We start from the raw sequence: 27153 nt of genomic DNA on the forward strand, positions 1-27153 counted from the left end.
AAATTGATGAGTCTTCACAGCCAGTTTTAGACATGGCTCTAGAAGTTTCCTGTCAATGTACGTAGCTTCTTGAGACTTCAACACGACCAAAACACATAGCCCAGCAATGAATTGACGGTGCATATACATTTTTCCTCAGGAAGTCAATAATTCTATGCAAAAAAGCATATATCTAAGGAATTAAACACCCACCAACCGTGATGAGGATTTAACACAGCTTGGATGGATCCTGAGGAGGCAAAAGGAAAAGCTTTAGCAGGCCAATCTTTATGAAGCTTTACCAATTTAGCCTTCTCTCTACCCTTATTGGTGCTTAAGAGGTTAAGACTTTATTTGTGAAAACAGAGAGAGATAGCGGGGACTCATGTCTGCAGCTTCGTAAGTCTTGCTTAAGATCCTTTTCAATTACCATCCATTTCTCCTTTAAAAAGGGACAAAAAAATAGAGGAGTGGAAACGGGTCAGGGCAGCCTGTGACAATGACAGTGTGATGGGCTTGGGCCCCCCGCGGTGTTTCCATCTGCTATCATTAAGGTGACTACTCAGACATGAAAAAATCCCTCTTGCTGTGCTGACAGGCAGACATCAAGAACTATGACAAGGCATTAAGACAGAGATGTCATATTCCACAAACAATCCTGCCTCAAACAAGACCTCTAAAATTTTATTGGAATTTAAAATAAAAATCAAAGGGCTTTTACCTGGTGGTTATCAAACTTCCCCTTGTGATAGTTTGACAGCAAGATATTGCTGACAGTCACAAACACTTAGCCCCTACTTGTAGTCTCTACAAAACCCAAATTTTTAATTCCGCCCCCCCTTCAATAAAAGTGGAGTTGTAATTTCTTGCCCGCTCTCCTGAAAAAGCCGAGCGGGAAGACGGAGGCCCGACGGTCTGAGGCCCGTTAAGCGACGAGGCCTCGGCCGCAGAGCCGAGCGCTCTCGCGCCCGGGCGGTGGCGACCGCCGCCACCGGCCGGTCGCCCCCGCCGCGCGGCGAGGCGAGCCCGGGCGGCGGCAGCGCGGCCGAGGCGGCGGGCGGCCGGCAGGGGGCGCGGCAGGACCGCCAGCCAGCGCAGGCCGCGGCGCGGGGCGGCCCGCGGGAGGGCGGCGGCGATCGCGCCGAGCCGGCCCCGGCCCCGGCCCCGGCCCCGGTCCCGACGGAGCCCTGCCCGCGGCCCGCCGAGCCCCGGGCGACCCGTGGCTCGGCAGGAACGTCGCAAGCCTCCTTTCGCGCGTTCCAGCCGCGCCTCCTGACGTGCCCTGCCCGGAGCGGCCTGGGCCAGCGCCCAGCAGGCCCGGGTCGCCGGGCCCCTGTCGGGAGCGGACCCGTGGCGCCGTTGCAGGGGGCTCTGCACTCGCAGGCCTCACCCGCCCAGCGGCGCATGGAGCGCGCAGCGCGGAGGGGCGGTTGGCCATCTCGTCCCCCTCAAGACGGTTCTGAATCTTGGGTCCTCTTCCTTCTGCCGCGGTCTTTGACTGAAAAGCGATTGCTCTGCGAGCACTGCTGACTCCTGAGGCGTGGTTAGACACCTCGGGTTTCTCCGGTCACAGGCCCGGTGCAAGCTGTCGTCCCCGCCTTCTGCTCTGCGTACTCTCGGATTTGTTCCAAAACCTTCACGTCTTTCCTTTCTAACTGTTTTGTTAGCCAAGGAGTTCATCAGGCTAGAAAACGGATCCTTTGAGGCTTTTTTTTTTCTTAAAATAAGAGAGAGCAGGCAGCAATATGTGCATGAAGTGCCAAGGATAGGGGCTGCTTAGATTTGTCGCTGGAAGAAGCATACGTATGCCATCTTACCTACTCACACTCCTTCTTACCACTTCATTCCATTGCCTCCTCACCACACCCAGCAGAGGCACACCAGGAATGAACACTAAGGAAGGGGAAGGATGGTTAGGTAGAACAACAGATAGAAGTGATACAGAACTTATATTAAAGCGCTCATTTGAGCTCAAGAAAGTGGGTGGGGGATATATAGATATATATACACACACGTGTGTGTATAGGTGTCCATATTTTTAAATAGTCCAGCTACATGACGGTGGAAAACTAAATCTGGAGGGTGAACACTAGACACCAGTGTTTTCCAGACTGTTATAACAATTGCCTTGGGTATTCTGATACCTATGAATTAATGAATATTAATCTGTTCAAATCAATCTTTGAAGTATCTAACAATTACTCATGGAAAGATAAAGATAAAACCCTAATAGCTGAAGTTACATTTATTGCTCACTTAATCTTACATGCTTATTCGACAGTCTGTAGCAAGATGAAAAAATGCATTTTATTATTTGAAATCTGAGTTTCTCTATAAATATATTTCTAAGTTTAGTTGAACCACTAATTTACATGAGAGAGATATATATAGGAGAAGATAAAGTAAAAAAACTGTGGGTAGGTAATTTTCCTCCATCCATTCACAGAAGGAATGGAGGCATGACAATCTAAGTTTCACTAATCACTACAACTATTTCAGCCACCAGTTTAATAGGAGTTCTTGCTTCATTTAGAAGAAAAGAGATTTTAAAAGTTAAGTATTCTATTCTAAGCAAAACAAGTTGTTTAGGATTTTTCTGTAATCTATAGGATGAGATAGGCACCTACCTGGGGCAATTCACACTGGTTTTCAGATTAAACAAGACATCTTGCGTCATTATCTGTCTCTCTCCATTGAGAACATAAACTGCTTAGACTACTAGCTTATATTAGGTATTTCATTGCTATTAACAGAGTAAAACACAACTAGCAATGAGTCTCTTAAATAAGGAGGATGGTAGCATGAATTTCTGTGCAAAAATGTATTTTCCATAAAAATATTAATTACATTTTGATTATAATGAAAACATTGGAGTAATGAAATAACTGTGCCACACATTAAATACGAGGCCACAGTCATGGTTGCCAATATATCTTATTATCGAGTAATAAGGAGCTTTTTTGAAGTATCCATGCACAGCACATCCGTGCCTCATCCTTCCTCATCTTTCCACCAGTTGAGCTTATCTGACACCATTTAAGTTCCCCCTTCAGGAAACTCACAGCATGCTCTAATGCATCCTGTAACACATTTTGACATGGAGATAGCCATCCCTACAGATGTCTCAGCAACAAACAAACTATTTAAGAAACAGGAAAGGCAGAAAAATACACCTTCTCATGTCAAGATTTTGACAGATTAATTCTTAGAGATGCAAGGCTAAGGGGAAAACAAAGTACTTCTATTTAGGTTTAAATGAGTCAGGAAAAAAGCAGGTGAGAAATCTAGACAGTATCTATAGGTATAGCTGGTGCTAAGCAACAAAACAACCCAGCTGCATAAGAAAGATCTACCATAATAGCTGGACTTCTTCCATAATTGTAATCAACGTGACTTCAATTAGAAATCATTTCACCAACATTTGAAGTGTGAAACATCTCTAGTGGGGGCCACAGGCCCAAAGATGGGACCGTGAAAATCCTGATCATCATGTTTAAGCAGTAACAGATAACAGAGGTCTTGACAAACCTCTCTGGAATTTTGGAACCAGTGAGCACGAGGACACAAGCTTTACCAGCCAGCACTTTTGGGCAGAGGTCTGCAACCCTTACATACCTTGACTGAGCTGGGAATGAAAACAGGTTCCCTTAACCCTAGCAGGTAGCTTACCAAGATTGGCACCAAGACCCGAGCTGAAGACTGGAATGCCAAGCAGGTCACCTAAACCTCCAGAGGCATATCCATTTCATTATTGTATTCCTGAACAAGGTGACTGAAAAGAGGTGAAGAGGAGGGAGAAATAAGAGATTTCCCAATGATACATATGGGAGGAGAAAACTCCCCAGTGGGAGGAGGTGTGGGATTGCTAAATGCCTCCTTGTCTCCCTGCTAGACAATGCTTACTTTTTCCACTGTGAATCTAGGATTGAAGATGCTAAGCGTTGAAAGGCTAAAAAAAAAGGAACACTAGTTTGCACGAACAGTGAGGGGAAATCAAGGGTATGCCAATAAAAGCAAATAGACCAGCAAGGAAATTTACAGGGAAAGGTAGGGCATGTTACATACGGAATAGTAAAGAAGCTGACATGAACTTCAAGAAACCATCAAGAAAAGATCAAAGTGTAAATAAGATCATAGGGGTCCTTTTTTGTTTTTACAACTTGTTTTATGTGCCTTTTATGTGTGGAGGAAATAAATAAATAATCTTTCGTTTGAACTTTAATCAACTCACAGATTCCAGGAACAAAAGGGCTTATAGGTAGCAATCCCTGTTGTTTCAACAAGAGAAACAAGGGGTTCCATTGCCAGAGACCCCTACAGTACAATTGTGGGATCATTCATCTACAATAACATGGGTTTCATTGACATCGAGGGGCGCATTGACTTCCAGTATAAAGGAATGTTTAATCTAGCAGGCAAAAGTAGAACAAATCAGGCATAATTTGAAAAACAAAGCAGCATGTATTTATTTGGGTTTTTTTTTAAATAATTGCATAGTAATACGATGGATTCTTTGATACACAAAGCTGTAAAGCGACTGGTATCTTTCCAAGGGAAAGATTGTACATCAAGTAGATACTGAGACTTATATAGGAATCACTGGGCAGAATTCTGAGCACAGCCATCTTTCTTGGTTTTCTGGTCTCCAATTTGAGCATCTGAGAACGATGAATAGCATCTTAAAGCATACGAACGGTATCTTTAGTCATAAACATCCCTGAGCAATTTCACATCATAGGCACACCATGTAGGTCTTCATGTACTCTACCCAAAAAGACAGTAATTTAAGATTTAATAGTCTAAGCTATTTATCACTACCCTTCAGCTGAGATATGATAGGCGTTTGAGAGCTCTTGGTGGCTTTCTGTTCAGTGTGAAACCGGTTTGTCTAAGCATGCAAACCTTAACATCATTCCCAGCCCTAGCAAACCCAGATGCTGTTGGCAATCAGTAGCAGTAGCAATCTGGTGCGTAACGCTGCATGTCACGCAACGTGACTTTGAGCAGATCTACTTAAAACAAGCCTGACACTAATGGCTTGCAAGAATAACTGCCACTGTTTCCAGTACTGATAGGTCAGAATTGATACTAACAGTGGCAAAGTCTAAGAATTTCTCTAGTGAAAGTCTTACTAAAACACCATAGCAGGAACTGTGCTGCAAAGGGAAGAACAGTGACAGAAACTGAACAGTGGAACATTGAAAGATAAGAAACACATTTGGATTAGACAAATTGTATTTGACAGATATGTATTTTCACAGAATAATCCCTTGAAGCAGTTCTTGGATTAGCCTATTCACAAATAAAATATAAAGGCATAATTTGTGAATGGAGTTATTTCACCTCAGATGGGTGCTTCTTCCGTCAACTTTGGACATAAAGAGCACTAGTGGTGAAGTTCTCAATGGTTAATCTTAATTTAGAGAAATAATATTAAACTACATAAGCCAGTCATGTAACAGAAGAAGTTTCATTTACTCAAACTATGGCAAGCCTAATCAACAAATCTACAAAAACACTGTGTCAATCTGTCCCTGGATCTCTACTGGGTAGAAGCGTTCTTCCAGAAACAAAACAAGCAGAACGAAACAAAAAGCCCCATTGGGGAAGGGATGAAGAGTACAAGACATCACAGACAAATGGAATATTTTAAAAGTAGCAGCTACATGTTCTTTCTGATGTTACTGCGTATTTGTTGAACTCAGCAAGAAGCTGCTTTCAAACATCTTCATGTACGTGCTTATTATTTTTCCCTCCCAAGAGATCTCATTCTGTGTACTTTGTTCATGCTAATTGATGTAAGAAGTCTCACATGTCCGTTTTCAGTTTACCTGGGCTTGTCAGCTGGAGTCAGAATTTTGACCTGGCTAAAATAAATATTCCTATAGATACCTAATTCTGAAGAAGAATGCTGTATGAAACAGAACTACTGATAAAAATTACATTCAAAACTAGTTTATATAGGAACTTGGATATAGCCCTGAATGCAATTTAAAAATAAATTTTGGACAATTTTTTGTGGTTTGCCAGAAATTATCATGACTGAAAAACACTCTCTCGGAAAGAAGAGAGAAATTTCTCACTAGCTTAAAGAGATTTTCAATAAAGAGCTCCAGGAACAGAGCCAGCTTCTACCAGCTGCTTTCAAAGCAGATGAGTTTTCAGCACATAACAAGAATGATCACTAGCTTTTATGGATGATGGTATTTCAGTGGTGCCAGAGCAATTTGACTCAAATTTTAATTCTTTAACAGATCCATTAAATCTATTTTTTCATAGTGGTACTTGAGCATAGATCAGCTTGGTAGAGGATTCTACCAGGCTTCCGTGGAGCCATACTATTGTACAGATATAACAATGAACTCTAGATCAAGGGTAGACACCCACTTACAGAAAATACGGAAATTTACACAGAAACTGCAGTCTGACCAACTTTGTGACTGTACTGACAATGAATCTGTAGTTTAAAGACCTCTCTGCATGAGAGTTTTCCTACAGGATAGGCAGTACTATCAGAACTACCCTAAAAGTTAATTTTCCCATCAGTTCGGAAGAAAGCATTATAGTTAGCACAAAAGCGTAAATCATTTGTCACTTTTACAGAAGCAGTTGCCAGAAGGGGCACAAAAGAAAATGCGATCATTTTCAAAACTAAACATGCTGACCTGGATACAAAATTCAAATTAATTAACAAAGTGATATTATATGACCACGTGGTTAGACAAGGAATAAAGAGATTTTGTACATGTTTTCACCAAAAACTATGCTGGCTATGTAAGGAATGAGCTAAGATAACATGGCAGGAGATAAATCAGCTGCTCTCTCACTCGAAGTCACATTGATAGAAGCTAAGCCCATTATGTTCATTAACTACCTATGGAGTAGAAACGCCAGCATAAGCTCATACCAGGGGTTGAGTTCTGTTGTCACTTGTCCTCTGAGAATTTTTCCTGCGGATCAGCGTCATGACTATCTCAGATGTCTGAGCACAGCAAGTCATGTGTCTACCCAGCAAGTGTCCAGTTGCACAAGGGATATTGCTACCGCTCTGATGTAGGAAAGGCCCCACATATTGATCCCCTGTGGTAATCCTAGTGGTCACCAAAGCTGTAAAAGCCAAATTTTTCTGAGTAAAAACCTACTATCATTTAATTCTGAACAATCTAATACTTGAATTAAAAAGTGTTCATTTACTTACTTCTTTTCATAAAAGCTCTGGATTGATTCTCAGAGTAATTTCCCAGTTATTTTTCATTAATAAAGTAGTACTTCCCGTGTGCCTGTCACCTTCATACACCTGAAAAACAAATATGTGCAAGTTAAAGATGCAAAATAAAACAACAATCAGTTCTCAGTAATCATTTGGATGCAACTACACTAGCAATTTGGCTCTAGAGAATCACCTTTGAGGCAGATCTCCGAGCCATCCCCACTTCCCACACTCCATTTCACCCCACAGGCTTGGAACACGGAACTGGATTCCTTTGTATGAAGCTAAGCAGAACATTGCGTTGCAGCAACACATCTGGTGTTCTCCAACCCCCAACAAAGCATTCGGTCTGCAGCCCACATGCCCGCCAGTCAAGCAAAACCTACCAAACTGCATTTAGATGGTTGCAGAACCATCAGCATTCACTCCTTTGCTCCCTAGAGCCTATGTGGCACAGTATTTGCTAGCCATAGACACTGTCTATGAAACTCCCGCCACGTCTCTGTCACTTTTTGCCTTAAAAGAAAGTAAGGAGGGTTCTGAAAACTCCATAGCTATTGCTATTGAAGGCAAAAAGTGGCATTAAAATCATCTTATTTGGTTCATTTACAAAGTACTATACTCCTGAATGAAATAATACCAAATATAAAGAGGCTTCTTGTTTATAAGATAGCCTGCATAACAAACACACATTTTCTGAAGTATCTGTTACACAAAGCCTAACATTCCTTAAGTCCATCAGATATTTCACAGATTTTAACTGCTGTACTTCATAGTTTAGGCTCAGAGCAACTATTTCTTTTTCTTCTGAAAAGACTTCGTAACGGTGTTTTCAGCACAACGACTGAAGCAATGCAAGGCCAACACAGAGCTTTCCTTATATGAGCACTGAGCTTCATATATCAGCATATAAATGCTGACACCTTTTTAGGTGTTACATAGGTAAGGATTACCACTGTGTACAGCACTGACTTTTGTTACTGCAATGCTCACTCTTTGCACTCCCTTTTTTCTTACTTCAAAAAGCGTACCAAAATGGGAAACAAAGCATTTCAGTTGTCTGCGCCCTGCGAGGACAGCAAGGGTGGTTTTATTTCACATCACTTCACAAACAATAGTCATAACCCCACCTCAGTCTAGCACACCTCATGGAGTTTGAAAGTGCTCTGGCTGAAAAGCAAAGGTGCTCAGCCTTCAGACTCGTTATGCAGGATCTTCTGCAGCTGAGACCAAACAACCCAGAGGAACATCTCCAGAGGGAAGATACTGCCCATACCACCTGACCCTGACACCCGATAAGGAAAAATATGAAGGACAATCCTATTTTCTCACAACAAATTTGGTTTCAATAAAAAGGGCCTTTCACCCTTTGCAACCTGTGGATGGTGGAAAGGGGCAAGTGGCCAGCACTAGAACATGCTGTTAACAGAGCTTGAAGTGAAGTTAAGGAGGAAATCCTGACAAAACACCTAAGCAATGAGGGCAGAAGTTCTTCATGTCTGTCACGGCTGAAAACTTCCCTTTGATCCAATCCTTTAACCCTTCTAGAAGTAAAGGACAATCAAAATACAGTGTCAGACTTGGATCGCAGCAAACAGGTCTTAACAGAGAAGTAACAACAATTTGTACTTTATGATCTACTGCTAAAAAAATTAAAATAAAGATCACTGCTCCTGTGAACTGAACATTAATTGAAAGACATCTTTTTCATTCTTTATTCTAAGCAATGAAGAGAATGCATTGCTACAGTTTCCTACAAGAAGATAAACAGAGCAATAGATGTCAGAATAAGTAAAGCAAGTAGTGGAATTAATGATTAATTTAGTCACAGGGATGACATTAAAAAAAAAACAACTAATGTCACACACTTTTAGAGAAGTCTTTCCTTTCCAAAAGGCTGAGTGAGTAGTCATTGGCTTTTCTGAAGAGGCTATTGATATTGCCCTCAAGGATTACTACATTGCCTTGAGATGCCATGGTACAGTGGAACAAAGGCTCTCTGAAGTTCATGCCAGCTGCCAAACCTGAAGCCAATGGGTGATGCTACTGGACAACACACAGGGCCCACACGAGCTCCTCCCAGCACCACTAAACCAACTGTTAGAAGCCCTGCCAAGGCTCACAGCAGGCGTTGCACCAAGACCCACCGAGCGGTACCCATTGCCTCCGTCACAGCCAGAACAACTCTTCACCCAGGTGCAGAGAAACAGTGCGCACCATAACAACTCAAAAGCCGGAGGTAATAAAAGAAAGATGAAGCTGTGGTTTACGGACATTTGCATAACGAATGCAAAAGATCAGCTTTTAAAAAACTCTGTGCTGAAGACTTTTGGAGAGCTTGAAGCAAACCACTGGAGTCAAACCTGACTATGTCATTGCTACCACAGTCCGCATACAGAGAGCTCTATAACCTTTATCATTAAGGTTAATAAGATTATTCTTTTAAGAGAAGGGAAACAAATATTTGTTCATTCTCACCAATTTAACTTCCCTTTCTACATCTTTATTTCCCCTTCATATTACAGCACCCAGGAAAAACAAAAGTAGATAAAAGGGAATGTATTTATTGCTAGACAGATATTAATCCGTTCAGAAAAGATTTAGACTATTATCTATTTTTTTAATGACCACATGGTACAAGAACAAAAAGCCAGATATTTTTCAGTGTTCTTTTTGATTCACAAGAAAATTTAAATACTTAACACAGTCTTTAAAACATCCCTAATCCTATGTGTTCGATCCTATTTTTACAGAACAAATTAGTTTAAAGTAAAACTTGTTTAAGGGCCAGATTTGGATAGTTCACTGAAAAAAAGGTTTGTATGTAAATCACAACTAGTTCAAGATCAAAGTCTTTTTTTTAAAAAAAAGAAATATTAACTTCTATCAGCTCAAGTAAACCAGTTCACCTAGGTGTTATGAATCAATACAGAAGCTGCCATCTATGGCTTCCAGTTCTCATGGATCTTTATTCAATTCTCAGTGCTGTGAGCACACTGAAGTGACCTAGAACTGGTGCAACAGAAATTTTCTATGCTTGGCGCAATACAGCTCAAAACAGATACACAGACCAGCCATAATTTTTATCTCTAAAGAATAAAGTGAAAATTCAAGCCCAAAGAGCAGTTTACAAACTTCTAACATTTAAGAACTGGAAAAGTATGAAAGTGGGATGCAGAGAATGTCTTGTTCATTGTTTTAAATAAGCACATACCACACACTAACATATACACACACATTTACATGTGCATATCTGTGTTTCATCTAAGTAATTAAAAAATTACAAAGACTGAACTCAGCTTTTAACTAAAAGTATAGGTTCTTTCAGCTCTATGCTCCAAGTTGAACTTTTCACCTGTAATCTATGAGGAGAATCAGACCATTTGTGGGAAACACTAATCAAAATGTATAGTCAATTCATAATTTCATCAATGAAATAATGCCACCTCTTGATGTGTAGCAAGCTTTGGTCTTTCAAACAGCTAAAAAATGTTACTATACTATCAGGTGACACCTGGGTGTTTGGAATTCACCTAAAACAGCAGAATGCACTGACATGTATAATTTTTAACATTTCTGTATGTATGCAGCTATAACTATTCTTTACTGTCATAAAAAAGAAAATACCTTGTATTCAGATCAGAGCTAAACAACCTTAGTCTGCGAACCAGGACCTATATTCCCTGTAGACGTATGACATATCATCTTGGCATTCCACAGAAGCAAGCACTGGCACTTAAGAATGACCTAACCTGTGAGTGCAAGCACAGAAGGATTAAAGCAGATTGCGCTGCACAGCACTTATGACAAGAATGCATTGTGTCTTGTACTCGGTGTTCATCTCAGTCTTTTTTTTAAACCACAGAATATGCTTCTTTACCGCAGTATAGTTTGGTCATATATGATTTAATTAAGAGTCAGTCTGAACATATACAATGCTTGATTCAGTGACAATTTAAGGTGGATAGCCATATGTGTCAGTGGTTAGACAAATATTTACTGGGTACTGGAGGGGAGCATGGAGGAAAAGCACGTTGCAATATCTCCCCACTGATGTACAGCTGAGCTGTACATGCTTTCTAGAGTTCTTCGCCAGAAACAGCTGTAAAATGACACCAGCACACTTTGACCTGCATAAAACTTCTTGTTTTCTTCTCTGGCAAAGGAATGTGAAATGAGAAGCTATTTTCAAAAGCAAAATCTGAAAATACCACAGTTTATAATAAAGCAAAATGCTATAATATGAAAAGGAAAAAAATCTGGGGTTAGAACCAGGCTTTCCTGGAAAAGATAGCTCATATAGCAAGTTGATTTCTTGACTGGTAGCAAAGAATTCTGTAAGTTTCCCATAGATATATGAGACCACAGTACTCAGTACAGCAGTGTGCTATAGGAAACAATGAGTATCTGAAACTTGGATAGTCACTTTTCTTCTGTGAAAGAGTGAAGAAGAAAAGAAAGAAGACATCAGCTACACCTTGAACAGAGCTCAAGGAACAAGATTTAGTTATCACTATAGCAATGAAACTGCTGAAACAAGTCAGGATGGGCTAAGCTGAAAAAGAGTTAACAGCAAGTTCCAAACGTGCTTCTCAGCTGTTCCTAAAGTTGACCCAAACCCGCTGAAGTCAGCAAAGTGCTCCTATTCTCTTCACTTGAGTTTATTAGATTCTGTATTTTAGGCACTGTAGAGCAAACCTTGCTGTGTAAAAATCATCCTAAATTATTTTAGTTCTCACCCAGCTATCTACTAGTCAAAGCAGATATCTATATCCACACCTAAAGCAGATATGCTACTGACAAAAGATCAGAACTTCTTAGAATATTTGTTAAGATAAGGTCAAGTATAGCTTAGAACAGGTTTGTAGCTTAAAGTGTATTTTCCCAGATCTATTAACATCCTTTCTTTTTAATACTATAGAACTTCAAGCAGTTCTGTTCACATTTTTGATGTTCCAGGAAAAGCTGCTGAGGAGCGCTGTTTAATTTCATAGACTTTAACCTGCAAAGAAAGAGTTTAAGTGTATATATGTTCTGCCTACTCCAAAACTAAAAAGTGAAATGAATTAGCAATTTCTACATTTCTTAACAACTTCAAGTTAAGAACTATTACAAACCAGCTCAAAGTTCCTCCCCCAAATGATGAGAAACATTCCACTTTTGAGCAGCTACATTTCAGAATTCACACAGGTATATACAGCTTTACCAAATGGAAGCCAAGATTTTTCTTAAAAAGCTGTTAAACCAAAAAAGACTACTGAAACATACCCTGCTTCAGGTACAGGTCCTGCAATGAGCTTCTGTTTGTAGGAAGCTCTGTCACATATATACAGGCACAAAAGACACCACCTGCTCCTGCTTAGCCTATAATAGTGAGGCAGGTTGGAGAGAGGACCTCTGTCGTCTTGGACAGCTGCTTCGATTCATCAGTCAACCACCTCACCTGGACGGTTACATTACGATGGTTACTAGAAAGAGCTCATGTTGGTGTCGTACCTATCAGATGTTTTTCTTACAAGCCTACAGAAAGGATGGGGTTTTACTGTTCCAAGTTGGGCAGGACACACAGTGCCTGTGTGTAACTGCTACACATCCACCTGTTTCCCACACAGAGGTACAGGGATGCTTCTACGCCTCTCGAGAAAAAGGGACATAACCACACGCAGAACCACGTACAAGAGTGGCAAATGCAAGGAATAAACACAGTTTTCCTTGGCCTTTATTTTGCATCTTATAGACAGCCACATAAATCACCAGTAATTATACACTTATAATGATCTTTAATAACTGGAAAAAACCACATTTGTTATTTCCAGAATTTGTAATTTACAAACTCTGTATTCACAAGTAAATAGCATACATTAAAATAAAAAAGGACTACGTCATTAACTCCAAATAAGTTATATGTATGAACTATACATACTTGTTTGAATGTATTTAGCACATATTCTTCCAGCTTTCATTAAAATATTCTCAATATGTATACACCTCTTTCATGCCGTATTTTCATTACAATAAGAACCAGATATATATTCTTTATGAATTTGGGAAGGACAAGAGAATGTCTCAAATCAAGAAGGTATAGAAGAAGAGGTCTAAATAAAGTAAAAATCATCTGTGCCATGCAGTCAAAAATCAAGATTACCCTTACATGTCCTTTGAAAAAAATTACTGTGGTTAAATGTTTCTATTCAACAGACACAGCGTAGTTACAGTTTAGAATTTACATTCTTGGAGCTGTTAAAAATAGCTGATCATGTAAACTATGTAATCATCACCATCATAATGTTAAATTTTGTAAACCATTAAGAAATGCTAATGAAATTAGCCTTCAGAAAGGGCTGACATCAGCAGGATGCTCAAAAGAGACATACTTCCAGCCCACATTATCTCAACCCTTTTGGTTTCAGAACTTTCAGGTTTCAGAATTGCAAAGTCCCACCAGTCATACACCGGTTATATCATTTAAACACAGGACTACAGTTACGGAGTTATTTTTCAGTATGGAAACATAAAACTTTGTACCTTACTTGAAAACGTACGTTTTACATGTACAAACAGAAATAAAATACTGGGACCAGAGTATGTTTGAGCTGATGCCTCCAGCTGTCTCCATTTGTGTTCCCCACTTCATTTTTCATATGTAATTGTGCATCTAACTTAAAGAAAATTAGATTACATATACCATTAGTTTTAATGGCTTAGAAGAAATAACTGGGACAGATTGTGCATGGCAATTAAAGAGTTATAGCTTTGTATTGCATGGGCAATCACATGATTTTCTTATTCTGTTTTACTGCAGAGTATGCATGTACATACAGAAATCCATACTCAGCCATGAAGTCTTGAATTGCGTGAGATTTTTCAGGTTTATTTATTCTGTCTTTTGTTTGAAGGACATTGTAACAAATATTGAAGGGAAAAGGTTTTCCAACAGCTCAAGCACAGATTCTTCTCCGTTATTACTAGATTATTATATCTCTTATTCTAGTCCATTATTGATAAAAGATATCAGTTATGAAAACACAAGACCTACAGATTCCTGCATATTAAAAAAGATGAACATTGCCACATACTGCTCAATCGAGTCCAGTCCAGCTGAGTCTCTGACATTGACCTTTGCTACAGAAAGAGACACAAAACATCCTTTACGGAAGCACTGGCCCTACTAAGTTAATGACTTGTACATTTTTACCCCATAGCATGCAAACTTAGATTTTCTGAAGTAGTATATAACAATTATCTGTTTATTTTTGCTTGTTTTCAAACAACAAAGATACAGGACTCAATGATGTCTTGCAAAAATGAATTCTGGAATTTCATTATGTCGAAGCAAGAAGGTGTAATGAGCCTTATTTTTGTTGAATCTCATCTGGTACATCTATTTTATGCAAGTTATAACTTACTGGGATTTTATTATGTTCAGTTTTATTTGCATCCTAATGGAGCTATAGTCTTTTCATTTTTTTTTACTCAAAATGTTTGTACTCCTTTTGACAACAAAGCTTTGAGCCATTTGTATTTTTACTGTAGCTTTCTTTCCTATTCCTTTGAAAAAAAATGTAATACGAAATTTCAGATTGTGGTATTTATATAACAGCATTACGATATTTTGCTGTCATTTTCTTTCTTTTATACAGTGTCAGAGTTGATTTCCTTTTATTAGTCTCATTTAATCCAGCCTAGGATTTTTTTTTTTTTTAAATTTTTTTTACTGAGAAGTAACAGTCAATTTTTGAATCAGCAATTTTTAAATTGTGTGAATAATGCCAATGATTCTTTCCAATGTGTATCACATTTGCTATTAATGCATTTAATTTGGTGTCGTAATTCCCATTTCCCTAGCTTGCTTGGGTTTCTCTGAACTTCTATGACTAATGTCCAGCCCTAATCACACTTAAAAATTCTGTATCACTTGTACGTTTTTCTACTTCAGGATATTTTGTGTAATTTTTTTGCAAATACAAACAAAGCATAAAGACATAGTAACACACTTTTAGCATTACCAAAAGTAACCAGTGGTATACTTTAGAGATTCATACTTGCAAGAATTTGCACTCCCTCATGCACACATGCATACATATATATGTAAAAAGTTGTCAAAGGTAATGCAGAGCTTTAGGGTATATTGTTAACCTTTTGCCATCTTAAAAACATCTGTTATTATTTCAGTCTCAGTTCTCTGTTACTCAAACATGTTTTCTGCAGAAAATATAGGAGAAAATATTTTTATGTATTAATTTCATGGCTCTGCATCGCAGCATATAGAACATGAAAATACAGCAGTAGAATGTCTTCAATAATATTATTTGATTTTCCTCTTGCAAAGGTATTTGTGAAAATAATATAAATATTACTTATGGTGAGATCTGGCAGAGCACTTTGTAACATCCACTTCTATATGCAAGTTTAATATAACTTTTCAAATTAATAAACCGAAAGTTCTGAAGGGTTAGTTCAACTTCAACGTAAGATTTTCCTGAGAAAATATTTTAGGGTCTAGACTTCTATTATTACACAAAAATAAACATCTAATTTTTTTAATTGGAATATTTTTACAATTTTTCTTCCGTTAAACGTATCCACTATAGCAGCAGGAAAATTTTGCTCAAGTTCCTTTGTAATGTTTTTTTTTCCTTAGGTAGCAGGTCACTCCATAAGGTAACCCTATAAATGACGCAAGCGAGATATATTAAAATATAGTAATACAATACCCCTGGACTATTTTACATAATAAGATTTTTTTTTTTCCAACTCCCAGATGTTGCTAAAGGACAGGAAAAAAAGACCTGTAAAATTCTTCATCATGAATCTTTTTTTCTGCAAATCCCTTTTTTCCCCCCTTTCAAAAGCAATTCTGAATAGCGGTAAAAGAAGACAAAACTTGACCTTTTGTGATCCCAGCATTAATAGGTCTGTTCATAATTCAATCTGTGTGTGTGTAGAAGCATCCATGTGGAAACATGCAGGCCTGAGAGACATAAAGCCTTTCCCTTTAAACATTATCTGACCCTATGAGTCTTATTCACAAAAGAAGGCTTACGTACGCATAAGTTGAAAAAAATGCATGCTTTCATTGTGTCACAGAGAGCCTACACATTTTACTCCTCATTCTCCAGGAAAACTCATCATGGAAGTGACACTTGTACAGGAGTTGGGTGAGGGAATGGTAAATGAACACAACGTAGCAAAAAAAGTGCACGCAAAGAATAAGCTACTTTTCTCGTTAAAAATTTAGGAGGGTCATCTCCTCGGCTGGCATGTTACAGGGTGACAGTACTGATGTGAGGGAAGTTGAGGGCCCCTGTATGTTGCAGCCTTGCAAAATTCCACCTGATGAGAGAAGCGTGTTTTTCTTGCTATACTAACGCTATTTTCTTCTTCCATAACCTCTGTCCACCAAGGTGAGGGATGACTGTGCCATTTGTGCTTGGACTAGGAAATATTTATAATGCAATGTTTAAAATATCTTAGAGTCTAATGAACTGCTTATGATCATACAGTACATAGGTTTCAAGACAACTCTGTAAGGTAATTTTTCAGTTAAAGCCTACTGGTCCTACTGCAAATCCACAGCAAATAAGAATATCAGTTATTTCCACTATGTCTATACATAAAGTCCATCTATTATCAGTATCTCTCCTGTTTAGCTTGGCACGGTGAAGTCAGCTGTCAGTTTAAATGCTGTATTACCCAGAGTCCACTCATGTTATCAGCGAGTGCTCTAAGCCACTTTGCAGTGAACCTGTCAATTGAAATCTGAACAAGGGGCAGGAGATACACAATTGTAAGAACAGCAATAAGAGTTCACATTTAGTGAAACAAATCCTCAGCTGGTATAGATCAGCCAAGCTTCAACAACTTCAGTATTGATTTATACCAGGATCTGAGCTCAGCGTCTGTAATTATTTTCTAAACCAGGCAAAACAAATGGCATCGGGGATCACAAGGAAGGCTTTTCTTAATAGGTAATGAGTGAAGTAATTCCACAAAACAATGACTTCCTCGTGAAAGTTTCCAGCACTTTCACTCCCAACAGAGAGGAAATACTGCCCAGATTTTGAAAAAAACCCACATTCTGAACCTGTCTGCATCTCCATATGCCCAAATGCTTTCTAAATATGGCTTTGACAGCACTCACCTTCTAGAATCTCAGAGGAGGACAGCTAAGGATGGAAAGAAGTGGAAATTGCGTGGGCCCTTATTACTTTAACTGTAAAACAGAAACAAGACTATTCAATAGGTGATTAGAAAAGAGAAAAAAAAAACGAGAGTAAGTCTGTGATGGTGCCACAACTAGTGATTTACTATGGCTGCGAATGCTCAGATTCAGCACCTCTTCAATAATATGAAAAATACGATGTGCCCGAGTGATACCAGTCGTCTTAAACAATTGGTCATTGTTTCCTACCGTGAACATCTAAGTTGTTACTGAATAAAAATCTAATCTTTGATTGACTAACTATACCTAAATTTCATTATTTTGCATAATACAGTTGATAATTAATATGCCCACTAATGTGATACAACATCTTCTATTCGAACTACGCTTTGAAGAAATTTTTTAGTTAGATGAATTACAAAAATAAGGAATATTTAAAGATAAAGCTGGATCATTTAACATGGAAGTGTTACTGACTCGGTATTCGTGCTAATGTCAAGTGATATTAAAATTAATATCCACATCGAAGGACACATGAAATATTGACAACTGATTGAGTTATTCAAAAAAAAAACCAAAATAAATGGGCCTACATTCACTGGGCGATGGATGTTATCATTCCATCGAAGCGAACCAGAGAGTGGTGACTACATTCCACCCAGCAACCACTGCACACTGCGCCGCTTACAGTGTCTTCTCACTTCCTCCCAGTTGCTTCAGCGTTGTTGGTAGATTAGAGCCGCCCACAGGCGTCGTGGTGAGTCCAGATTCAGACTCATTCAAACCCAGGTGTGACCTTGCCTGTACCAGGTGCTTGAGGACTGCGTGGTGCAGTACTTGGCACCACTACATGCTTTTCAGTGAAAAGCCAGAAGTCTTTAGGAGGACAGTTAAAATACCCTGCTGAAGATGCGTGAAAAACCTGAACGGCTATTGCCTACGGTTCGCAAACATTAAAATAAATCAAGTGGATTTGGATGTGTGGGGTATTAATTTGCAAGCTCTAAACAGAAAATATAGTGTCTGTAAATTAACTGTGTACTGTGTAATGTGTACTGGAAGATCCTAAGCATCTGGAACCAAAGAGATGATTAATATTTTGCCCACTTAATACATATTTATCTCTTTTTATCTATATAAATTTTGTTGTTCCTTTTTTATTTTCATGGCCTTCTAAAGATTTCAAGGATGGTTCTGGGCAGTGTTTTTGTTATAGTAATAATAAATAGTGGTTTGTAGCTCCGTATTTCTGGTAATAAGTGATGGGTCATTAAAAGCTTTTTATTTTGGTACATGCCTTTCAGTAGGCAGCAATAAAATTACCAAGCATATGGAACTGGAAAAGCTATTTCATCCCAACCTCGGGCAGATAGTTTAGGATTTCTGCCAAAGTAAGGAGCTCAGGGTTGAGGTCCACATGTAAATGTTGTTTAGTGAGACTGTTTTATTTAAGAGAAATATGAGTTGTTAGAAATGAGTAGGTAACAAGGAAAAGCAGTGTTACTGAAAACAATTTAATGTCAAATGCCAGTTATTGGTAGGAAAATGAAATATCATTGATAAAATTTCTTCACTTTTATCTGCCATCAACTTTGTGTTAATATTTCATTTATACTATACACTGTCAACTTCACAGCAGGAGCTATTGTAAGAAAAATACTTGATTTAATAGTTTTTCATTGTAATATTTCCTGCGTAATCTCATGATTAGCTTACTAAATCTTGATATTGTAAACTATACTTTTTCCCCTAAAAAAACCAGAACAGAGTTTAGCATTTTTCATTAGGGCAGCAACACAGTTCTACCAAAAGCAAACAATTTACTTAAACTCTTAACTGAATACTATGTCTCTCTTAAAAATTGTTTTACTAGGAAAAGAAATTGGGTAATAAAAAATGTAGGAAACAAAATTTGAAGAAAACATCCCTAGTTTCTTTAGAAAGTTGCAGAATTGATAAAAAGTAAGACGTATGCCAAAACTTCTATTGAATATATGAGATCAATTTTTCATACTCACTGCAAGGAGGTTTTCTCTAGAGGAAGGATGAATCCATCCTCTACGTGGGATCAAATCAAGTGCTGGAGTCACACATGACATGAAACATATTTACAGCTGTTACATAGAATGTATTGAATATATTGAGTTTTTACTTCATTTCAAGCTTCCCACTCATCCTTTGACTGGGAACACCCAACCACTGGGTTTTTTCCCTTTGTTTCAAACACAGCAGCAGCGATAAGGAGAAAGGACATACAGCCTTTACTACTTGTTTTCATCATGCAAGTGAAAGCACTGAAGCTGGCCATGAGGGACAAATCGTCTGTGCAGGCAAAAGTGTCATGAAATTTGTTTCCATTCTGGCACAATGAGGGAAGAGGAATGAAAACGCAATTGCCAAAATTCAGTTTGGGGGCAGAACAGATAGCTAAGCCCTGCTTCTCACACAGACCTATGAACTAGCTACTTTTGCTTCTTTTTTTATCAATGTTAGATGTCAACAAAAAAGATTATTTGATTGTAACAATGAATCCTAATGACACTACTCATGTTTGACCATTGAGTTAATTGGAGCTAAAAGTTAATCTTCAATGTATTTTTACACGGAAAGGGCTAGAAAAGAGAAGAAAGTTAAAGAGTCCGTGTCAGACCCACTCAATATGGAATTAGGAAGATTAAAAAAGCAAAAATTTGGAGGAAAATGCAGTAGTTGTCTTCACAGAGAAAAGAGAGAATCGGTCACCAACCTTGCTAACCTGAACAACTTACAATAATTTTCAGGTTTTAACAGATACAGTGTTATCAATGTGACCAATGTCATATGTCCAGGGACATTCCAAAATATGAATAATTTTTTAAAAATTTGTTCATATAAGCCATCATTCGTCTTAAAGTTCATTTACTTTAATAAGGACTGAGGGGGGTTGTGCCCGTCAGTATTGACACTGCGTTTCCAAGGTATTTAGTTGTTTCTGATTAGCATGGTTAAATTTATTAATAGAACTGAATCGTAAGCCAATGAGAGACTAAGTTCAAATTAGGGACACACATATATATAGGGGTGTTGGTGGCTTTTTTGAGTGTTCCCGAAGCCAAGGTACAGAAAAGTATCAAGTTGTTAGCTCTTGCCTAGTACAGCTTTTGCTCTCTCTGTTGGGGAAATTACCCTTTGCATCTGGGGATCACAAATACTCCACAGAAAAGAGATGTAAATCTAAAGATTCAGAAATCTATATCCTAAAATTATTTTTGACAATTGCATCAATGGGTCATTAAGAAGGATAGTGGTAGAAAAATGCCCCATTTTTACATGGAGATCAAAATCAGCTTTAAAGTCAGCTACAAAAAAAAAACTTTTCTGACCTTCAAGTATAGTCTTTATGGTCTTTTTTCCTCTTATTTGTCAACAAAATTACTTTATAAAATTCACTTACTTTGTCTGGCTTTAAATATAATTCCTCTGTTATCATTGAAAGAAGATCTAATGATTTTTCCCTTCTGAACATTAATAGCAAACTCCAACTGAAGAATGAAAAATAACAAATTACATACACATGGATCAAAAAATCATATTAAGCATTTTCATATAAATAGATATGGTATTTTCTTATACATTTTCATAGAAGCATTTTTATGTACATTTGGGTTTTATTCTGCTTCAGCTTGAAAAGGCATATTTTAAATGTTATTAGGCTTTGCTTGGCTTGCAATATAATTATAAAAAACCACCTTTCAGAATTAATAACCTAAAAACTTCATACATCCCAAATATGTTTTTCAGTGGTCGGTATTTTAAAGTTGGGAAACCGATGTCTAATTTCTATGCAGTAGGGATGAGGTTAAAAAAACTTGAGACCATGCTGCTTTTGACAGTAGTCAATTGCTTTTGTATGGGTTGTTTAAAACTCCCAGTCTCCAACTCACTGAGGGGGTTCTATTTAAACGATATTTGTACCCTACCTATGGCAGGGATTGCCCCCACATCTGCGTTTTCCTCTTCTAGTGGAAATTGTGGGCGTTCTACAGTGGTTTTGCCTTCCCCTAGAAACCTGTCAGAAGGATCAGTATGCGAGGATCAGTTACTAACTTCAATGAAACCAGAACTTCATCTACTGTCCCAGAGTTTGAAACAACTCAAACTATTCATCTAAGCGTGGTAAATGAAATCTCTAGAAAGGAAAAAGCAGCTGTATATGCTTGCTGTCACAAGGCCATTTGATTGACACTAGTACACCCACTGGTCTTCAGCAATTACAGCTGAAAACAAAACCAGAAGAACTGGGAGCAGATGGGTAAGCTTTTAAGAAAATGCAAAAGCGAAAGATGATTACTGTTAGCCTTATCACAGAAATGTTTTCTTCCTGGCATGAGCAAAGGGCTAACCAAGTTAACTATATAGCACATGCCTTACATTTGACAAAAAATGTTGTTAAAATTCTGCTTCTAAATATGAGAAAATGCCTGGACACTTGCAAAGAATCTGGGAACTTTATTTTGACAAATTCTTATGGCACCAGTAAGGATTTTAGAATACACAGACCTGCATTCTTATGCATAAATAAAGTAAAACATTTTAAAGAAAAATTAAACAAAAGTTTAAGCCAAAAGAGCTGGTTTAAGGCACAATTCTTTGCAAATTTGCATACTGCATCTTTATTTCTGTTTAATGGAAATGAAAGACACAAACACGGTGTCCTGTTTTTTCAGCATACGTTTAATTTTGTTCTTGTATCACACTTATCACTGTCGAATGGGACTGCACTGATTGAAAACATATTTAAAGTGTTGGCTACATTTCAGACAGAAAACAGACGCGTTTCTCCAGTCAAACGAGTGCAACTTGTCTAACAAAACAAATATACTGAGATAACTGCAACATAAAGTCTTTCAAAGACCAGGATCTGTTCCTGATCATCCTTAGTTGACTCCTTGTGTAACACCTGATGCTGTAGGAGAAACAAAAGCTAAAGAGCTGTACAAAGCTGCTGTTCAGAGATTTTCTGAAAGGCTTTGGTGGAGAAGGCGTAAATCCAGGTTTGCATGTCACTCAATTAAATGAGTAAAAAGCCACCAACTTCAGCTGACATCACTTCACTGCAGCTGAGGGCCTGTCCCAGGACATTCAGATACACAGGGGGAGGGACAAGTCAATTGTAAGTATGGGTACGTTGAGATCACAGGAAAATCCTATGGATCTCTGGGTCTTCACAAAAGGCTACAGAAGCAACACAGAAGAATAGCTCTTCCTTTTCCTCCCCCGACCCTCCACAAGCAGTTAAGAATGATGCCACTATGAGCTCCTGATCTACATCTACAAGGCACAGAGCAAGACACAGAGAAGTTAAAGATAACAAGACAGGCATTCATTTCTGCAGCAAATTTCTGCTCTGCGCATGGTTTTCTATAGAACATATGACTCCTTCCAAGTCCTCTTTGCTCTGCTTACACAAACTTTTTCAAAAGTATGCTAATCCCTGGTGTGCATATGAAAATGGAAAAGGGCAAAGACATTTCGTTAATTTTTTCCCCTTACAACTTACCCACTAGGAATTTTTTAAAATTAAATCTTCAGTCATTCTAACTAGGTCCTAGCAAGGCTTAGTGAACATCAGAATGTCACTGCTGATAGCATATCATAAATTATTCTGTTATATTCTGTTAATCAGATCTGCCTGGGCAGGATTAATGACAGGTGGGAACTGGTGGCCTGACCGTGATAGCACTCCAAAAGGGAGCTAAATTATGTCAGGAAACCTGCATTAAGGAAAGAAAAAGGAAATAAGCATGATAAGCAAAAATATTTTTGTTTGGAAAACAAGTTAAAGATTAAGAATGAAAAGAAAGGAAATAAGTTAAATTCATGCACGAAAGATGAAAAGAATAAAAATTTGTAAAATCAAGGTATGATGTGATTAACTCCCAGGATTAGAATAACAAAGTCGGCAAGTTTCAAGGCTGATATTCCAGATTAGAAATCCACAATTTACACTTTCCCAGTTTTCTTTTTACAATCATGGAAACCTATACAAATGAAAAATCCACGCTTCCTTAAACCCTGTAAGAAACACAAATAATGTTCACATGGATACAAGCAATAGGATACCTTATTTCCTTCTGACTTGAGTGGCTTTCTACAGGATTTATGTCGTGTTGCAGTAAAACGGTGGCGTTTCGCATTTGACCTCCGAGTACTTTACGTTCTGTGCGCCATGGCTAACACAGCTTCACAGGTGCAAGAACCTGGAGAATCAGGAGTAATGTAACTCTGTTCATTCTTCATTACATTTCTACATGTGTTAGCAAAGTGCTTTGGAAACATACTTTCAGCAGCATTCTAACGAGCACTTAACTGCCCATGATGTTTTGTAACTAACAAATTGCAGGGCTCAGTAGAACTCTGCATCCTTTTTTTGCTGTATAAAAATTGTTCCTGTATAAAAATTGTCCCTGCAACGCAGCTGTTGGACAAATGCAGCATCTTTTTAAGTAATATTAATATGTTTCAGTATTTAAATTTAGAAAAAAGAAACCAAATACTTATTTACTTATGAAAGAAACCCCATAGCAATAAAAGAGGACATAAGAAGGCTCACTTTCTTTAGAATAAAATGTTGTGCACGTATGTATGTGAAGAGTTAACATAAACCGTGTATCAAAAAATAAAACATAATAGATTATATACTATAACAATATGCAAAAGCTACAAGATTATTTAATAGTCATTCAAATATTTGTTTAGTTGGCCATTTATAAAACAGTATCAAAAGAACATCTGTGGCGTATTACTTTAACAACCGGTGTCGAAAGGAAGTAAGAATTTCTCGATAAAAAACCATCATGCCTACTAACTTTTAAAAGTTAGCGTTTATAACCCAATAGCAAACAGCTACCGTAAATACTTTTTAAATTATGTTTATATGCATGTAGACATAAATAATATTGTTTAACCAAAATCCTATGACACTCAACCTTCATATATATGTTGACAAGATTCTCCAATGGTCTGTTACCATACAAAAGAGTGGGACAAATTACTTATTTATATATACAAAACATGCTTATAAAGGCCAGCTGCAGGTATTTTTTGGAAAGTGCATTTTAATAAGGTCCTATTCAGTGGGGGAACAAATGGGGAAAAAGTAGTTTGCACTACAGAGTTTAGTGCAAGAGCTTTCTCTTTTTCTAACAACGAAATCAATCATTTGTCCAGACTGTGGGGAGTCAGAGTTAGTTACTGAAAAGAGCTCCATATATAAACAAGTCAATAACTCATTGTGTGTTATTGTTGGACTGAAGAAGTCTGCTTTCAAAAAGCTGCCCCTGCTTCTCTGAGAATGAATGTCACTGTATTCAGAGAGTGAGAGAGGGGTCTTTTGTTTCTAGCTATTGCTGACTGCCATTTATGTATGGGAAAAGAGATGTGGCTGCTAGTTGTCTCAGGAAAACCATACCATCACCACCGCACCGTTCTACATTATGGTTGCCCTGGACCTTACTTTTGTAAACGTCCTTCTGTAAGAGAACTCACACATTTCATCAAGTTTCTGAGTTCAGTAGTAATATTTGCAAAGATTGTTTTCATGTTGTAAAGATAAAAAGGCTGAAGATTAGAGGAAATGAACATATTCGAGCACTTTATTTTACCCATGACAATGTAAGGAAGAACACTCTAAATATATTAGCCTTAAGGTTTTCTGAATAAATATCAATACATTTAGTAACTCAACAGCACATAAGTGAACTTTAACCTGTCTTTGTACTATTTCGTGTTTCCTCTTCAAAAAACAGTAAAACCCACAGTCACTGAATCATCCCAATTCAGACTTGGGAAAAAAAAAAAAGAAATTCAAATGTTATTTTTATTCACCTAGCTGAGATCGTTTTGTTACCCTCCTGCCCAGCTAATTAAAGAAACTTCCCACCTTTGAGTTTTAATGAGAAAAACTGGAGGTTCTGCAAACAATATTGTCATTCCACAAGTGAACCCAAGGGAGCTACGTTCATATCTGTTAAGCTGTTCACATGGAGAAGTATTTTCAAGAGCATCCATAGCTGTAGTCTAGTTTTGACTGTTGTTAAAAATGGCATACTTCACTAAGTTTAAAATAATACTTTTTTCATTTAAAAACATTAGTTGATATATTCTTTACATGGACATAGAAATTGAAATTCCTTATTTACATACAACATTTGCAAATATTTACAAAATATTTACAACACTTCCTTAGACTAGAACACTTCTTAAGTAATAAAAACATATGGAAGAAAAAGCATCCTTTTCCCAACAAAAACATTCAGTATTTTTTTAGGAGGCAGATCAATACAGAACGCCCGACGGGAAAAGCCCATCCATATAGTTTCAGAGAGTAAAATCACGATTGCACTGTAAAATCCCACCTATTACACAGATTTGCAGCTCGCAGCTGATCTAGACTGTGTAAACAAGGATGGCTTTGATGAGCACCGTTGCACTTACTCTGGATTTTCAGAATTCACTGCTCTCCAGTAGTGTCTCATGCCTTTGAGCCCCTGTGTGCCTACAGCACAGATTCAGATGCAGCACACTGTAAAGCTAAATTATATTCTGAAACTTGTCATTTTGAGCCATTTTTTATGATCAGGTGCAGCTACATCTACAGTAGTTCCTTTTGTCTATTAAAGAGTAATGAGATTCTGTGTACTGGGGAAAGCAGGTGACCTCCCGGGTGAAAGCAATCACTGAAGAACTCAAATGAGATGCAGGAAATGAATCTTATAAAAGTAACAGTTACTGAAGCTGAGGATGCATTTAAATGCTTTGTTAAAATCCAGATTTGTATACAGTTTTTCTGAGTAAAAACATGGAGACTAGACTTACACCTCAGCAGTGTTCTAAGGAAAAGCTGTCTGCAAAGGCAGACAAAGTCACATCAGCTTGGGGTGCTGACAAATAATGAGACTGACTTTGAGTTCTGAACTGAGAAAGCACCTTCAGAAGTGTTCAGGAGGTGTGATGAATAAAAGAACCTTCCAGGTGGTCTAGCCATAAATTTTTCCCTTCAATATTATTTACTTTGTGGATACTGAGATCCTGTTTGAGAACACGGACAGTCTGCCGTCCAAGTCACTTAAATAGAAGAAATACTGACCTAATGCTGAATAAAGACCGAAAAGTGAGTACAACAAAGTCCACCATAGCCGAGGACATAAAGGGATGTACTAGCTTATGGATGACAAACGTTTAACCTCAAATATATCACAACTCAAAAATGATTCCTATATTGAAAAAAAAGTACTTATGTCACCGTTACGGAAGCTGACAGACAACAATACAGCTCAGTCTTTATGTCCTAGAAGATTTTCGAATGTGCCAGTTTGGAAAAAAAAATACTTTGTAAACTGGAGGGAAAAGGTAGAAGTTGCCTGAATTAAATAGGAAATAGTAAGGGGATACTGGCAGGTGAAATACAAACAATTTAATATTTCTGTAGTCCTGCAAAGTCTTTTGAGTTGGTAAGTTTGTCAAAAAAACGATTAATGCATAAAAACTTGTATTTCAGAAGGAAATGGCTTGTACAGTTAAGTGAAATAAGTTTATTTAAGGTGGCCAAGCAATACTAGAAGAATATATATGAACTCCATATTACAAGTAGGCATAGATTTTTAGGAAACAAACTTAGGCCTGAACTTTTAAAAATACGTTTACTTTGACTGGGAAAGATAGTCACAGTCATTAAAGAGACTGTAGGTAAGAAACCTGCCTGATGTGAATACTTTCCTTTATCAAAATGAAAGAAAAATTATAAAACATTTCAGTTATACAA

General features: G+C 37.9%; 1 protein-coding gene across 1 annotated transcript in view; it reads right to left on the reverse strand.

The window, feature by feature from the left end:
• Positions 1–1523: 1523 nt before the first annotated feature.
• The window catches only part of DCDC1 (doublecortin domain containing 1), a 101944-nt gene continuing 76314 nt past the window's right edge, over positions 1524–27153 (reverse strand). The window contains 2 exon segments of the mRNA XM_086472012.1: positions 1524–1634; positions 1817–1872. Of these exon segments, the coding sequence (XP_086328138.1) occupies positions 1524–1634; positions 1817–1872 (167 nt within the window).

The sequence above is a fragment of the Leptosomus discolor genome, chromosome 12 (assembly GCF_034619465.1).
Source record: "Leptosomus discolor isolate bLepDis1 chromosome 12, bLepDis1.hap2, whole genome shotgun sequence".
In the NCBI taxonomy this organism is placed as follows: Eukaryota; Metazoa; Chordata; class Aves; order Leptosomiformes; family Leptosomidae; genus Leptosomus; species Leptosomus discolor.